Consider the following 17414-nt stretch of genomic DNA (forward strand, 5'->3'; position numbering starts at 1 on the left):
TTTGTAAAGATGGAGTGTCCAAGTGCTTGAGATATTATTAGGTCAGACCAACCCCTTCCTGCTGACAACGCTAGGATGGCCAAAAAAAGCCTAGGAGGTTCGTGGAGTGCTGGGAGGAGAGGGGGTTTGGTGTGGAAGCAGCAGAAATGGCCAGCAAAGGTGAGAGTCTTCCGGAAAAATGAACAGCACTGGGATTGAAGTCTCCTGAGCCATATTGTTTACATGTGTACTGTGCTGGTATGCGAAAAGCAGGTTGTAACTGAGGGAGGTGTGTGTGTTTGTGTGTGGGCGGGGTGGATCAGATTGAGTGGTTTACACTAGAGGTATAGTAATACTGCTGACTAGTCAGCACATCACACACAACTTCTCAATTTGAATCTGATGGATGGACTGCTTTCAGGAGCGGACTGATGCATGACTCTAGGATTTTGAGGCAGAGGGAGAAAAAGAAGCATTGATGTCTGAATGAAGGAGGTGAGATCTTCTCTCAGTCTTATTTTGGCAGTGCTGGCACACGTCTCCCTGGAGAGATTCAATCTGACCCGGCCATGTTAGGCTGCAATAAAGTGCATTAGCACGAAGGAAAGCCTCGTGGAAATTTTTTTTTGTAGAGGGTTTGGATTGATCTGATAAAGGCTCATTCAGCTTTGCACCAGTTTGTGCTACAGCACAGATTTGCACCTGCGTTTGAAGGATAATCGGAATCAACAGCTGTTGGGGTCTATTGGCTTCACAGAGGAAAGGGCGTGAAAATGCACACTGCCATTAGCTGTTCCGCTTGGTTTGTGTCCATGCACTCTCTCTGACACAAGGGCTTCTTGTTCATTTATGTCATGTGTTTGTCTTAATGAGCATTTGGATCACTTTATAAATGTACAAAATAATGTGCTAATGTTTAATTAAAGTGATAATTGAGCTCATGGACAACTGGACGTTTCGTCGCTTAGGATTCGGATTAGTCAGTTTGCGTGCAAAAAATTGAATGTGTTTTTATACTTGACGTGTTTGGCAGAGCCTGGGGTGAATAATGTGATCAAGCTTTGTTGGACAATGACGTGGTTTCATCAAATGTGAGTCGGCCTTGATCACATTGTCTACTTGTCATAATCAGTAATCAATGCAAAATAAAAATGTCTGACAGACTTTTCGAAAACTTTTTTTTTTTTTTTTTTAAATAAAACACTAAATTCAAAAGCTTTAAGGCCACTCATATGGTTCTGTGCACTTCAATTCTACCTTTTCTTCCCTGACCTTTTGTAGTGTTGTTTTATCCTTTTATTGTGCCATTTGAGAGATTTTATACTGCTTCATGTTGCCTGAAATTCACAATAAAAACACTAAAAGACTGATAATGTGCAGGGGTGGTAAGTACTCAAGTAAAAATACTTTGATACTTTACTTAAGTATTTTTTTCGGGGATCTGTACTTTACTTGAGTATATTTTATTTGCATCTACTTTTACTCTTACTCCACTACAATATTAAAGGCAAAGTGTACTTTTTACTCCAATACATTTCCCCATGCCCGCTCCAAGTATTAAGTATTTATTACACTTGATTTCCAAACCGGTCTGGTCGGTCATGGATGATCCAGTCGGGTATAGACTTGGAAAAAAGCTGACAAGTCAGGTTTGCCACACTAACTTTAGCTCAGTGTTTCCCCAACTTTTTTATTTTGCGGCACACTATTTACTATGAAAACATCGGTAACATTTTACAATACAGGTGCACTATTATAATTCATGCCTAACTAATGCACAGATAATCAGTTAATGTATTACTAATGAAGAACTAATCCATTTATTAATGATTACTGCATCAGCAACTAATGAACATTCTCTATGATTAATAGATTAAGTAATATATGAATTGCTATTAATTAAATATGACATCATTAATTCCCTAATAACATATTACATGAACTAATAATGTAAATTCATGTATTCAAAGCCATGCATTCCAACTCTCAGTTGTCTGTTTAATTAATCATTAATCATAACAATTGGCAAAATTATATCATAACTTTTTTGTTGAGGCACATGAATATTAACTAATTGTTACGTAATATGTCATTGTGGTTATGGCTTTTGAATTAATTTTGAATTAGTTAATAGTATCTTGCTCCTCATCTGTTTTAAGGAGCTAATGTTATGGAACATGTCTATTTTAAGTTTAATCCCTATACTGCGTTAAGGTGCTTCATTGTCTCCTATTAATTGCAAATCTAACAAATTCTTATTTGCAGTATCTAATCTTATCATTTGTTCAATTAAAGCATTGCAGATCAGTCCCAAAAGATTTTATCTGCTTAATTATTGATATTTACAGTTAATTTGAATATTTACTTTTTACTTTCGGTACTTGAGTACCTGTTAAATCTGATACTTTTGTACTTTTACTCAAGTGATGTTTGAATGGAGGACTTTCTACTTTTACTGGAGTATTTTTTCATTAAGGTATATATACTTTCACTCGAGTATAATTTTTGAGTACTTTTACCACCTCTGATAATGTGTAGCCTGACAGAGTATATATTTGATATTTTGTTTTTGGATACTCTACCCATTCCACTTGATCAGTCGTATTACACAAACAAATTGGGATAATTTGGTGGCTTAATGACATAATCACTACAAGAAAATACTAGTAATGATCACATGTTGCAATTTCAGAACATTAAATACATCCAGATCACAAATTGTGTTGACTAATGCAGATGACCACTCACTGCTAAAAGCTTCCTTCTAGCTAATTAAAAAAAGATTACAGATGTTTATGTATTCACATATGGCATCCGTTTTGGCATCTTATATTTTCTCCCCTCTGTCAAAAATGATTTATCATACATTACATACACGAGAGAGAGAGAGAGAGAGAGAGAGAAGAGAGAGAGAGAGAGAGAGAGAGAGAGAGAGAGAGAGAGAGAGAGAGAGAGAGAGAGAGAGAGAGAGAGAGAGAGAGAGAGAGAGAGAGATTCGGCTTCCTAGATGTCACTTCCATTATTTGACATAGGCTGACATAAAATTAAAGAACATAAAAAAATGAGTACTATATTTAGACATTACTTTCTTAACATACACTATATTGCCAAAAGTATTGGGACGTCATGTCTCCAAATAATTGAATTCAGGTGTTCCAATCACTTCCATGGTCAAATGTGTATAAAATCAAGCACCTAGGCATGCAGACTGCTACAAACCTTTATGAACGAATAAGTTGCTCTGAAAATTCAAGCGTGGTACAGTGATAGCTTGCCACCTGTGCAAAAAGTCCATTCGTGAAATTTCCTTACAACTAAATATTCCACGTAAAAATTAGAGCGGGGTCAGCGCACACTGAGGCGCAGAGTGATAATTGATAATAGATACAGACATCCAAACTTTGTGTGGCCTTCAGATTAGCTAAAGAACAGTGCATAGAGAGCTTCATGTAATGGGTTTCCAATGGCTGAGTGGATGCATCCAAGCCTTAGATCACCAAGTGCAATGCAAAGCGTCAGATGCAGTGGTGTAAAGAATGCTGCCACTGGACTAGTGCAGTGGAGACGTGTTCTCTGGAGTGACAAATCACGCTTCTCTGTCTGGCAATCCAAAGAACAAGTCTGGGTTTGGCAGTTGCTAGGAAAACGGTACTTGCCTGACTGCATTGTACCAAGTGTCAAGTTTGGTGGAGGGGGGATTATGGTGTGATGTTGTTGTTCAGGGGTTGGGCTTTGCCTCTTAGTTCCAGTGAAAGGCATTCTTAATGCGTCATCATACAAAAACATTTTGGACAATTTCATGCACACATCTTTGTGGGAACAGTGTGGGGATGGCCCCTTCCTGTCCCAATACGACTTCGTACCAGTGTACGAAGCAAGGTCCATAAAGACATGGATGAGCAAGTTTGGTGTGGAGGAACTTGACTGGCCTGCACAGAGTCCAGACCTCAACCCCAATAGAAAACCTTTAATGAATTAGAGTGGAGACTGCAAGCCAGAACATCTCATCCATCTTGAGTGCCTGACCTCACAAATGGGCTTCTAAAAGAATGGTAAAAAATTCCCATAAACCTCATGTAAAGCCTTCCCAAAATAGTTGAAGCTGTTATAGCTGCAAAGGGTGGGCCAACTCCATATTAAACCAATATAGTGTATATTTGGCCAATAACATTATAGTTCAAATGATATGCAAATGTATTTTTTTATTTTTTTATTTTTTATTTAACATCCTACTCAATTTAAAATCCCAGAGTGAAATATAGGCCAATTAGTTTACTTTCTTTTCTGCAAAAATGTCTTAATTCTCCTTAATTCTCTTTTTTCTTAAAAAAAAACAAAAAAATGTCTCGGGAGATTTAAAAAATATATATATTATCAATTACTCATTCTAAAGACTACAATTTGTGGAATGACTCAAAGAATGGATATAAATCTGTAATTTGTTCGTCTGTTTTACCACACACAGTGCAAACATGCACATCTGACCACCCAAATACTCCACCACACATCCCCCCTGCATCCATTTTCGAGGTTGACTTCAAAGCAGTATTGCATGGTCTTTGCATTTCTCCCTCAGTCGCCTTTTCTCTGTCTTCCCATCTTTCTGCCTGGCTATGCCTCATAATATGTTTATTTCCCTGACGTTCCACACATTAATTTTTCTTGCCCTCTCTAGTGTTGGATCTGTTGTACTGGCGAGATGTGGGGACCACCGGGCTGGTGTTTACAGGTTTGGTTGTGGGTTTGGCCTGTTTGTTCCAGCTCAGTGCCATCACAGCCCTGTCCAACCTTGGTTTGGGCATAATGGCTTTCACTCTCCCTATACGCTTCCTTTACAAAGCTATGGTGCTTGTCCGTCTCAGCGATGGATCTCATCCCTTCCAGTGAGTATGCTTAACAACAGTTTCTACACAGCAAGATGTAACTGACACTACTGTTTACTTTAGCTCTTAAAGTCTCATGTCAATCCACGCCCACTGATTCATTCAAAAATACTGATTGATTTAACAACAATCATTTAATCAGTCACTCAGACAATTTATCCACAAACACTGTTGCTGAACTCCAGTTCTCTTATACTTACATATGCCCTAATGAGCATTCTTTTTGTGAAGAATACATACTTTTCAATGTGTAGTGGAACAGCAAGTCTTGGGACATACCACATCCATTAAAGGCACAATTATGTGAATCCTGTCACCGTAAACTAACCTGTTAATCCTCTTGTCACAATTAAAATCTGTATACACATTCCACATTTTAGTTAACTGAATGTTCACTAAAGTTTTTCCTACTGTATCTGAAAAAAAAAAGAAGTATCGTGTTAATTTGTAGTCGTGGGAGTCAACTCTCCTCGTTGTTTATGTATAATGATGCATTTATAAGTGAATGACCAAATGCATGTTTATAAAAGTTCATCTGTTATAAAAGTTGCTGTTGTAAATTAAATTAATATGTTTTTGATCAGGTAATACACACTTGCCTAAAGGATTATTAGGAACACCATACTAATACTGTGTTTGACCCCCGTTCTCCTTCAGAACTGCCTTAATTCTACGTGGCATTGATTCAACAAGTTACTCAAAGCATTCTTTAGAAATGTTGGTCCATATTGATAGGATAGCATCTTGCAGTTGATGGAGATCAGATCCAGAGCACGAAGCTCCAGTTCTACAACATCCCAAATATGCTCTATTGGGTTGAGATCTGGTGAAACCAATTTGAAATGATTCAAGCTTTGTGACATGGTGCATTATCCTGCTGAAAATAGCCATCAGATGATGATACATGGTGGTTATAAAGGGATGGATATGGTTAGAAACAATGCTCAGGTACGCCGTGGCATTTAAACAATGCCCAATTGGCACTAAGGGGCCTAAAGTGTACCAAGAAAACATCCCCCACACCATTACACCACCACCAGAAGCCTGCACAGTGGTAACAAGTCATGATGGATCCATGTTCTCATTCTGTTTACGCAAAATTCTGACTCTACCATCTGAATGTCTCAACAGAAATTGAGACTCATCAGACCAGGCAACATTTTTCCAGTGTTCAACTGTCCAATTTTGTTGAGCTTGTACAAATTGTAGCCTCTTTTTCTATTTGTAGTGAAGATAGTGGTACCCAGTGGGGTCTTCTGCTGTTGTAGCCCATTCGCCTCAAGGTTGTGCGTGTTGTGGCTTCACAAATGCTTTGCTGCATACCTCGGTTGTAACGAGTGGTTATTTTAGTCAAAGTTGCTCTTCTATCAGCTTGAATCAGTCGGCCCATACTCCTCTGACCTCTAGCATCAACAAGGCATTTTCGCCCACAGGACTGCCGCATACTGGATGTTTTCCCCTTTTCACACCATTCTTTGTAAACCCTAGAAAGGGTTGTGCGTAAAAATCCCATAACTGAGCACTGTAAAATACTCAGACCGGCCCGTCTGGCACCAACTACCATGCAACGCTCAAAATTGCTGAAATCACCTTTCTTTCCCATTCTGACATTCAGTTTGGAGTTCAGTAGATTGTCTTGACCAGGACCACACCCCTAAATGCATTGAAGCAACTGCCATGTGATTGGTTGATTAGATAGGCATTTAGGAATTAATGAGAAATTGAACAAGTGTTCCTAATAATCCTTTAGGTGAGTGTATATTGATTATTAATTTCAGAAAAACTTTTATAAAAAACTCTCTAAATCAATAGTCTTGTACATCCCTCATGTTTGCAGTTTAACACTCTGAACCAAAATCCTCCCCCAAAGTGCAGGTTGTGGGCAATATTAGCCGTTAGAATGTGCATGGTTCTGCACTTCGAACTATGTACCATTGGGATACTCATTTTAACATACTAAGTACGTTTACATGACAATGATCTATTAAAAACTGAAAATGTCTTCATATACAGACGATAATGTTGTTAAAACAATCCCTGTTCACACAGATCTGTGGAACTGATTAAAACAGTTCTGTTAGGCAATTAGTGTTTTTTACCAAATCATTTGACTCAATGATTCAATAACACACAAAATGCGATCACTTGTCAAATGCATACTGATGCATACTTTTTTTTGTCAAATGCATACTAATGCATTCCATTTCGCATTCAAATCATAATATATCCATTCTAAATAGTATTCAAAATTAGAATTATGGGGCTGGTCACACGATACCATTTTTGACTAAAAATGGAAAACTTTGTATGCATTTTGGCCATTAATTGCACATGACAACGCCTGAAAACAAATGCGAATTTATGAAAACTGTGACGTCATGTACATGCGTGTTACGTGTTCAGTCTATAGGCGCAAAGTGTTTCTTTACAAAGTGACATCGCCAACTACTGGCCTGGCATGCTTAATACAGAATTTTTTATCACTTTCATGGATCTGAGTGAAGAAAGCACAAACCTTTCTGCGTAAACTACAAAAACACAAACTTGTGAAAATGGTGATGTCATGCACGTTTATTACGTGTAGGGATGGCAAAAACTAAACATTTTCTTGACCGACCACTGAGCATCATAAGTTGGTTGAAACCGGTTAACCGATTAGTTTAAAATATGCTGTGCTATTTGAAATAACAGCCGCGTGCCGCGACTGCAATTTCGCAACTCTGTCGCATCTCTCTATTATCTCTCTGCCGCTCTGCCTCCCGCTCTCACACACACACTGTCCCGGCGCCGCCACCTCCCTTCCACTCACATCACTTTTTTAAAATCCTCTACAGCGCGAACGAGTCTGCAAACGCGGCACCGATGAGCTTGTTTGTAATCGGAGGACAAAATAATCCTTAATTTCGAAATGGTTTGGGTACAAGGTGATCGCGTTGAAAAAGGCATTTGTCTAGCGTTAGAAGCTCATTTGAAACATTGCCGCGGCTCATTTAAGAAAATGACAGCTCTGAAGAGACACCGCTTTAGTTCGAGGTAGTGCTAACAATAATAAAGAAAGATGATGATCAACACCTTATGTGTTACCACTGAAATGTAGATGTAATATATTTCCAATTGTAAGCCCATTTTATGCGGAATTAACGCTTCATACTGTTGAATGCCCTGGCTCTAACCTCGAGTGTTTTAGCCTGTTTACTTTTTGCAAACCTCGTGAGTGCGCAAACCCGAACGCTGGGACCTCGCGCCAAAGGTTTTTATTGGTTTATTAGGTAGAAACAGGCGAGTTATGAAAAACTGAGTGTGAGGGATTTGCACACTTCACACAAAAAGATTTTGGAATGAGATGGCTAACTGTAGTATTGTTTAGTCCACTGTCTATAATATCCTAATTTAGAGATTTTTTTTTTTTTTTACCGACAACTTTGATCGGTCAACGTTGATACGGTCAACCATCTGTCAAACGGTCATCGGTTAACATCCCTAATTACGTTTTCAGTCTATAAGCGCATAGTATTTCTTTACAAGTGACATTGCCAACTACTGGCCTGGCATGCTTAATACAGAATTTTGAATAGTTTTCACAACCTTCCTCACAAATAAGTGCTTAGTTTTTTGTTCATTTGTTTACTTCAGTTTGTTTAGTTTTTAGCTAGTATAATAATTCATTTTTCTATGAATCCTGGACACATTGGGTTGGTCAGAATGGATGGGCAAAATACAAGTTTATTGCCCATATCTTCAATGATTTTACAATAATAAATATATTACAACATGCAGTCAATAATATGACTGTAATGTTGTACATGTTGCGAGACACTGAACCGGTGCGGTCATTTGACAAAAGAATGAGACTCAGAGTCTGACCCAAAGACTCGAGAGATGAACTGTTTCTGCATTCAGCCTATGGGGACTTGAACGAAAAAACTCGAAAGATGAAGTAATCTTTTCTGTTTCCAGTGACTGCATAGCCTTGCCTACATGGGCCTGGGACTTGATGAACGAATGACTTTCGGACGCATGTATTAGCCTACATATGAGGCTGTCATGGCCCAGAGATCAGACATGATGACAGAACTAACGGCTCAAACCAGAAGAGATCTTTCTTTCTAATCTCTCTAGGGAACAGATGTGATTAAATGTGAAGTGACTAAAGAAAGAATGATTTGGATCGGGAGGTGAAGCAAGCTAAGCACTTAAAGGGGTACTTCAGCGCTGGGAAGATGAATCTGTATTTAAACTGGGTCATCAATGGAGTAGAAATGTGAAATTATTTTTGAATTTGGTGCCTTCTAGACTGAGAAAAGATAGAAAATGTATTTTTGTCCCATGGGGATGAAAGACTACAATTCCCAGAATGCTTCGCTGCCCTGTGAGGCCATTCCCACCAACGAGATTACTGTGACTGAGTTAGAGAAGACACTACAATTAAAAACTGAACCTGTCTGTTCAATATAATGAGTGAGTCACCGCGCGAGTATCACATTCACAGCACTGAGCACTAACTGCAGGAGTGATGAGAGCTGAGGTAATCGCGACTACACTCGCGGCATACATTCACAACGCGAGTTCAGTCTGGTGCGTTTCAGTTCATGCCTTTGCAAGCATAACTTTCATAAAAATTAATTTGAGAAGTTAAAAGACTTACATTGCTCACCATATCTCCGTTTAAATGAGTGCCTGTTTAGTAGCTGCCAGCTGAGCTCTCCCTGCGAGCTGAGTGTAATCTCCATCCCCCATGTGCGGGTTCAAAACATGCGGAAATGGCTCCCTCTGCTGGCTGTAGTCTTTAGCTTCTGGCCAAGCATTCCTCCTATGATGCAAATATCGTCAATTTGCATCATAGGAGGAATTTTTCCAGAAATAAAATGCATAAATCTCTTGTCTCAGGGGGATATGAGGGGGGAAAGCACAATCATTTGAATATACTCCAGGGTTTCTACTGATACAAAGCCATATGCTAATCGCTGAAGTAACCCTTTAATAATTTCTTTCTCAAAGTTTGGCCATGACTGCCAATAGTTAATTTTTGTATTCCAAAAGTACTAAATGTAGGCTATTGAAAATTGTAACATGTAACATTTTAAATTGAATTTGCTCAAATTAATGAAATTACTTGAAAATATTCGCTCATTTTGCGTAACGAGATTCAAAGATCCGAATCAGTAAAATGATCCGAACTTCCCACTACTATTGTTAATGAGATGAACAACACACGCCTCGCGAGCAGTGGGACCTTTATTATGACGGGACAGGACAGTCGCTATTTCCGCTTTTCCAGTCATGAGTATGAGGTAACGCATCTCTGTTTAACATATTAGATACATTTGAGTGAGAATGATGTTATGACTTTACGGGGCGGCAGTGGCTCAGTGGTTCATGTAGGTTGTCTACAAACCAGTAGGTTGGTGGTTCAATCCCCGGTTCCACCTGACCAAGTGTGTTCGGATCCATGAGCAAGACACCTAACCCCAGCTGCTCCCGACGAGCTGGATGGCGCCTTACGTGGCTGACATCGCCGTCGGTGTATGAATGGGTGAATGTGAGGCAAAATGTAAAGCGCTTTGGATGGCCATAGGGTCTGTTAAAAGCGCTATATAAATGCAGTCCATTTACTTTACCTTTGTGCATTCGCTCAGTGGCTGCTGTGACACTGGTTCACACTGCTAAGAGTAAAGCGTTTCAGCAGAATAAATACGGAAACCGAGGGTAACGCAGATATGATGCAATTGACAGGCGACTCCCTCAGATGCTATGCTCAGACGTCCGGATCCTTGGTTAAAATAGAAATTTTCTCACAATTTACAAATAGTTGAAAACATTTGGGATATTGCAAGTACTCAACTAAACAAAATATATAATAATAAATAATAATAATAGATTTTATTTATAATGCACTTCATTCCGAAGAATCTCAAAGTGCAACAAAGGGGGAAAAAAATAACAAAACAAACAATGAATAACAAGTAAAAATGAATACTACAAACAATCAACCAACACAGAAAACGGAACAGAAACAGAGCTGATAGTGAACAGAAACAGAGCTGATGGTGAACAGAAACAGAGCTGATGGTGGAAGTCTCTGTTAGCTCCGCAGCACACTGTGGTCCACTCCATGTTTTAAATTTCTCCCAGCGGCAGTGTCCTGATGACATCGTCGAGGCACGACAGCTGAAGACCAGAGATGATGGGTCTTCATGACGATTCAAACGATGGGGATCGCCACAGTACCATGCAGGAGGCAGAAAATTTTTCCGGGCACTTCTGTGGACACACCGGCGTCGGCGCAGAAGTCCAAGCCGCTCCACCGCCGCGATGCAAGACGGAACAGCGGCGCAGCCGAGAAGCGGAACATCCCAACATCATGCCGGACGCCGATGACGCTGGCCCGAATGACGCTAGCCCGGTGCAAACTTCAGCCACCATGCAGCTCAAGCCTGAGGGAGACCACCAGTGAGCAGCCGCGGCGAGAAACATCAAATGTCCTTCAAACCAGAAACCAACCGCAGCAATTCAAACGTAAACATCAGAGAAGCGGTGGAAAACGGCGAAGAGACGAACAACGTCCTCTCAGTGGCTGCCAGCAAACAGCATAAGTCCCAATTGTAGCTCTGACTGTTAGACTAGTCACAAACATAATAAAATAAAATCTAAATCTAATAGTACAGTAACATGATTTGTGGGTGGAGAAGCGGCGAACAGACAACGCCAGCGTCCTCTCCCCCACGTTGCCTAGCCTAACAAGAAACAACAAAAACACAAGAAATATAACACTAGCCTAGACGTTTTTGGTTATTTTACTGCAAAAATACTATATAGTGCACTTTTAATGTAAACTCACTATACTTTTTTGATTAAAATATTAACTTTTTTATTGAATTGTATAAAATACAACTTATGTGATATTGCTTATAAAATTACCGGTCTGCCCTATTTGCAAGCTGTTTTGAATGGAGGAGTTTACTCTGACACAGTCCTTATCAAGTTGTTCATGGGTTAAAATATTAATTCTTGAGGATGAGCAGATTTTCACAGGAGCTTTATGGATGGGAAAAGCAACTCAAATAAATTGGGATTAATATATGTAATCTGTTCCACTTTTCTTTATTAAAAAGGTCATATTTGGATGAGGACCCCACGCTGACAGATGAGGACACGGTCCGTATGGCGGAACAAATCGTTCTGCTGATTGCCACGGCTGTCACCGAACTGAAGAGGCTGTTCTTCATCGAAAGCATCATGGACTCAGTAAAGGTCTCTCACACATCTTAAATATCTCACCTCAGATACACTGAGCAGTTTTTACACGTTTACTGCAATTTATGACCTACTTTCACTACATCAGGGGATAGTGCTGCTGACTTACATAAATTAGTCCTGCTATGAACTATTACCATGTGTTTTCATTCCCAAAGGCAAATGTGCTGGGAGAATAAGCCCATGTGAAACTAAAGAAATTCATATTTGGAGAAAAAAATACCTGACCTTATAAGAACATACAGTTACAGTAGCTCGCCTGGTCCAGCAAGGCCCTAGCAATGATTTCAATGCAGGGAACACAGATACTGATACAAATAGGCAAACTTCATTGCACTGTTAATCTTTTCAGATAAAAGCATCTTGCAAATAAATAAATGTAAATCTGAATGATTGTATTTTATTTGTTTGTGTAGTTTGTTGTGTTCCTGTATTTGTTGACCTATGTGGGGGTCCAAGCTAATGGTCTCACGCTGGTGATGATCGGTAAGGATATCCTGCTGAAATTTGTAAAGCAAATCAGAGCTGCTGCTATTTTTTGACCTAATATCAGTCACTAAACAATTGAATTTTTAAAAATGTGGTGGATGTTACATGATGTTAATGTAATCCTTTCACTTCTGAACAGGTGTAATATGTGCCTTCTCTCTGCCACTGTTATACAGACTTCAACAGGTAAGTGCATCAGTTGGATTTTACACATAGATAGTCCTATATTCTTGAAAAAAGCCTTTAAGCTTTCTTGGCTGTCATTCTTAAAAATATAGGTTCTTTTTAAAATTTATGGAATCTTTCCATTCCACAAAAGATTCTTTAGGGAACCCAAAGGGTTCTTTTATGGCATTGATGCAAAAACACCCTTTTTGGAACCTTTATTTTTAAGAGTATAGGTAAAAAAATCTGTTGGGTAACAGCAGGAATTTCCTATGCATCTAATTTTTCTAACCAGAAATACAATTAATATTAGATCTTACTAAGTTATGCACACTGTTTCACATAAGCTATTTCAAACTTCACACTTTATTTTCATTTTTGACAGGAGAGGATCGACAAGATTGTTAAAGCAATCAGAAAACTTGTGAAAAAAATCACTGAAATGTAAGTCTTCATTATTCTGGCATAAGTAAGCCAGGAAAAAAAATCAAGTAGCTTAAATTTAAATTATTACAAATATTTAAATTCTCCTTACAAAGAACCAATACCAATACTGATACTCAAAACCAGTGTTGGGGGGTAAAGCATTACAAGTAACTTGAGTTACGTAATTAGAATCTTTTTTTCAATTAACTAGTAAAGTAATGCATTACTTTAAAATTTACAACAAAATTCTAGTTAGTTAGTTAGTGAGATACTATTTCAAATAAGTAACACAATGTACTTTTCCGTTTGTTGAGAGTTTTTGTGTGTACTGTGATGCACCCCACATTGTAGTTACAGACAAAATGCAAACATGCACTTAATCACTTGTTGAAAACTTGAGCTTTCCTTTCCTTTTGATATATAAAAGGTAATATAAGAATATCCAGTTCCAGAGTTGAAAACTTCCTTGTAAGTCAAAGAAAAACTTTTATTGACACCAGGCCCAGAAAACAATCAATCTCAGAATATGCCACACCTTAACGTATCGTGTAATGAAACACCGCCTCAACAGAAGAACAACGCCTGATTCTGTAGCCCTGCCCACAAACTCAAGACTGACATGACATAGGCCTACATAGATCAAACTTCTAAGCAATAAACATGCCGCATAAGCTTCATTCAGATTCCATTATTATGAATGCATGCATGAACTTTATTTTTAAAGCTACACTGTGTGATATTTTCCCCCATCTAGCAGTGTAAAGGTATATGACAATCCAGTGAATATTAGTTTCTGTTCCTCTCAATTCCGATTTCGTTTGAACTCCTACGGTGGCCGATTTAGTCCAAGATTAACATGGCTTCCAGTTCGACCTCGTCAATGACTGCCATCGAGTGTTAAAACGCGAAAAGCGAAGCTTGAATTTACAGGTATGTCCCTCTTTGGCTAATGTACTTTCAAGATGGTGAGGCAACAGGGTGACCAGCATTCGAACCCCTCACCCGTATGTATTTTCAATGGCATATTATAAACTTACGAGAATACTTTATTACTTGAAAGAAGCAAATATACATTAATGAGCACATATATTTTTGAAAGAACTAAGTGTTTTTAGCTAAGAATAAACTAAAAAAGTTACACAGTGTAGCTTTAATGAACATCCAGCTCACGTGGGGAAGACAAAATACACGTTTGTTCCTTCATTTCTGATCTTGGATTCGTTTGTAAACAAGAGGATTTACAGACAGGATAAGATTACATGAATGAATGAAGCAACACACTAATGTGAGTAATTTTTTTAAAAAAGTGTTAGTATTGCATTGTTACAGATCGTTTGAATTAGATTAATGTGTACGTGTCTAACAGAACTTACCTCAGAACGCTGTCAAAGGCTGTAGAATCCTTTATTTGTTGTTGCGATACGGGATCAGACTCGGATATGTTTTTTTTTTGCTGTTTTTTTTCTGCTGTAAAGATGGGCATTTTAACATGGAGCTCAATGAGATTCTGCTCCCTTTGGAGCCTGTCCTTAGTGGCCAGTCGAGGAATTGCAGTTTAAGTCACTTTAAAGGTGCCCTAGAATTAGTTTAAACAATATGTTAAATTGTACTCTGATATCTACATAGAGGGTATGTGGCTTATTTAAGGGGAAAAAATGTCCAGATACAGTTTTACAGGTCCATTTACAACACTATAAATTGTCCCTAGGCTAGGATGTAATATGCTAGCGGCTCGTGAGTCCTGACTGTCCTGACACAACACAGACCGACTAAATGAAACTTTAAGCAAAACATCTCAAATGGAGATTGATAAAATGCAGCTTACTTGTTTATTTGGTGTTTTCAGATCATCCGCGCGCGAGAAAGAGCTCGCGCGATTGCCAGATTTCAGTTATTAAATTCCCCAGAGCTTTTCTGTGAAAAGAAACCCGTGTACACTCCAGTTTTTACCTAAACATGTCCAATCTGGCAACCATATGCACGCGAGCTCTCTCTCTCTCTCTCGCACGGATGATCTGAAAACACCAAAAAACAAAGTAAGCTGCATTTTATCAATCTCCATTTGAGATGTTCTGCTAAAAGTGTGTAATTCAGCTTACATTTTAGACTTGTCTTTTTTCGCCAACGATATTGCATGTTTATATAACGTTAGTCACAAGGTTATGCAGTGAATGATGTAGCCTAATCTGAAATATAAATAGGCAAAAACATCATAGGAAACACCATACTTCAGTTCTCAAAAATATAAATATATAACTTATTTTACAAAATGAATAGCCTTGTAAAATGACTATCGTTTTAACTTATTTGGTGGAAAAGGTGACGGATCGAGTGAACGATCTAAGCAAAGTATCTACGTTACGGTTGTATTTTGTAATACAAAATAATATTACCCTTTGTGATTTACATAAGAAGTAGGAGGCAATGATGTTTGAGACAGTATGTGCTGTCCATGTACTGAACTCTTATGATTTCACCATGGCAACTTGGCAAGGTTAATTTATTTTTATTTATTCTAGGGCACCTTTAATATTGGCTTTAACAGAAACTGGGGGAGATTGCCGCTTGGGTTATCCACTGATCGGGTGGGCCAAGTAGACTAACTAATTGCATTACTTTTAAAAGTAACGGTAACATTAGTTACCTATATTAGTTAACATAAACTAATAAATGGCACTTATCATGAACAGCCGTATTTTTATTAATTAACGTTAACAAAGATGAACAAATACAGTAACAAATACACTGCTCATGGTTAGTTCATGTTAGTTAATGACTAACATTACTCGAAAGTGTTAATACCAAAGGAACTTTTAAGTAACTTTCCCAACACTGCTTAAAACTCATTCATTATGACTTTAACAAACTAAAACCACCATGGTTTTATTGAATTCGTCAAGTTCAATGTTCTCTGTGCCACTTCTTTTACATTTTTTCTTTTCTAGAGTTGATCTTGTGGCTTCACTGGTTAAACCTCCACCAGCTCCAGCCCCAGCACCTTCCCCTGCCCCCACACCAAAACAAAAACAGAAGACTAAATGAAGAGGAGGGAGAGAGAAATGGGGGTGAGGAGCTGAAATGTGGAGTACACTGAACAAAGAAAGTCTTACGGTGCAGCTGCAGCCCTGCGTGTTAGGCAGGGTCTGGGTTATGATATGAACGTGAACAAGCGTTATGTTTTACAGTACGTTTCTTACGGTGCTAGAAGATTCCTTACTAAGTCTTCTCAAAAGAATTAAGCAAAAAGCCTCATCAAGAAGCACACTTCAGTCAAAGGAAGTCTAGATGTACACCTATTGTATTAATTTATTTCACTCAAAGTGCCTGTATTTAAAGCTGAGTAATATTTATAATCATTGGTTAATTTTGCCTGACATGGCTTTTCTACTGATTTTCATAGAAAAAGATGAATCCAGTGACAGTTGCTAGTATGTTTTCCTCCACTAGAGGGTACAACACGACCACACAATCAGTACAGCATGTTACAGAAAATCTATCATGTAAATTTGTTTAACATTTTTGCTGCTCATACAGCTCCCACTGGGATTGTTCTCATAATTTGGGTTTTAATATTTAATACTGAATGTTTCATGTTACAGGGTAATTCAAATCTATTTCATAAGTCACTTTAAAACAAGTTATGTTTTGCACCACAGTCTTTGTACGTCTTTTGTGCAACACGACCCCCAGTAAACACGTGTTTTCAATGTTATTTGCCTTTTTTTTTGCATCTGTCAACATACAAATCATCTCATCATATATTTTGCACAGAAATAAGCAGCTGGTGAAGATGCAGCTGATTCGATTCAAAACATTCAATTATATACTGGTTGCAGATGACATTCTAAGGCTGAACAGAAACAAATATATGATGTCTTTTGATGTGTAAATACTTCCATGCTAGGATGGCGATAAACACAATCTGGTTATTGTCTTTTCAGGCTTTTAAGAAAGTATCTGTACCATCTGTAAAATGACAGAATTTATAGAGGGGACTGTCTAGAAAACATGAGAGCATTTTGCTCACTACAAAACGACACAGTAGGAACACTAAAGAATGTAAGGGAGAATACCAATACTCCACTGACAAGAACAATTGCACTCAAAGGGACATTTTGTATTCATTGCCGTTGTAAATAACCTACTGCAGACTGGCTTTAGCTGTAAACTGCCCCTGTGTGTCATTTTTTTGTTAAATGGTAGTTGTGGGAAATCTCT

At 38.4% G+C, this 17414-nt stretch overlaps 1 protein-coding gene across 1 annotated transcript; it reads left to right on the forward strand.

The window, feature by feature from the left end:
- The first annotated feature begins 105 nt into the window (after positions 1–105).
- rtn2b (reticulon 2b) lies at positions 106–16908 on the forward strand. Its single transcript, XM_067423934.1, has 7 exons — positions 106–159; positions 4655–4862; positions 11975–12113; positions 12533–12602; positions 12745–12791; positions 13156–13214; positions 16142–16908. The coding sequence occupies exons 1-7, from the start codon at positions 147–149 to the stop codon at positions 16236–16238; spliced, it is 633 nt and encodes a 210-aa protein (XP_067280035.1). The 5' UTR covers positions 106–146; the 3' UTR covers positions 16239–16908.
- Positions 16909–17414: the final 506 nt, after the last annotated feature.

The sequence above is a fragment of the Pseudorasbora parva genome, chromosome 18 (assembly GCF_024679245.1).
Source record: "Pseudorasbora parva isolate DD20220531a chromosome 18, ASM2467924v1, whole genome shotgun sequence".
In the NCBI taxonomy this organism is placed as follows: domain Eukaryota; kingdom Metazoa; phylum Chordata; class Actinopteri; order Cypriniformes; family Gobionidae; genus Pseudorasbora; species Pseudorasbora parva.

What these genes read in the sequence shown, in the direction of transcription:
- rtn2b (XM_067423934.1), top strand. An exon ending in TCTCACGCTGGTGATGATCG is followed by an intron (nt 12,603 to 12,744) that starts GTAAGGATATCC and finishes ACTTCTGAACAG; the next exon opens with GTGTAATATGTGCCTTCTCT. An exon ending in TGTTATACAGACTTCAACAG is followed by an intron (nt 12,792 to 13,155) that starts GTAAGTGCATCA and finishes CATTTTTGACAG; the next exon opens with GAGAGGATCGACAAGATTGT.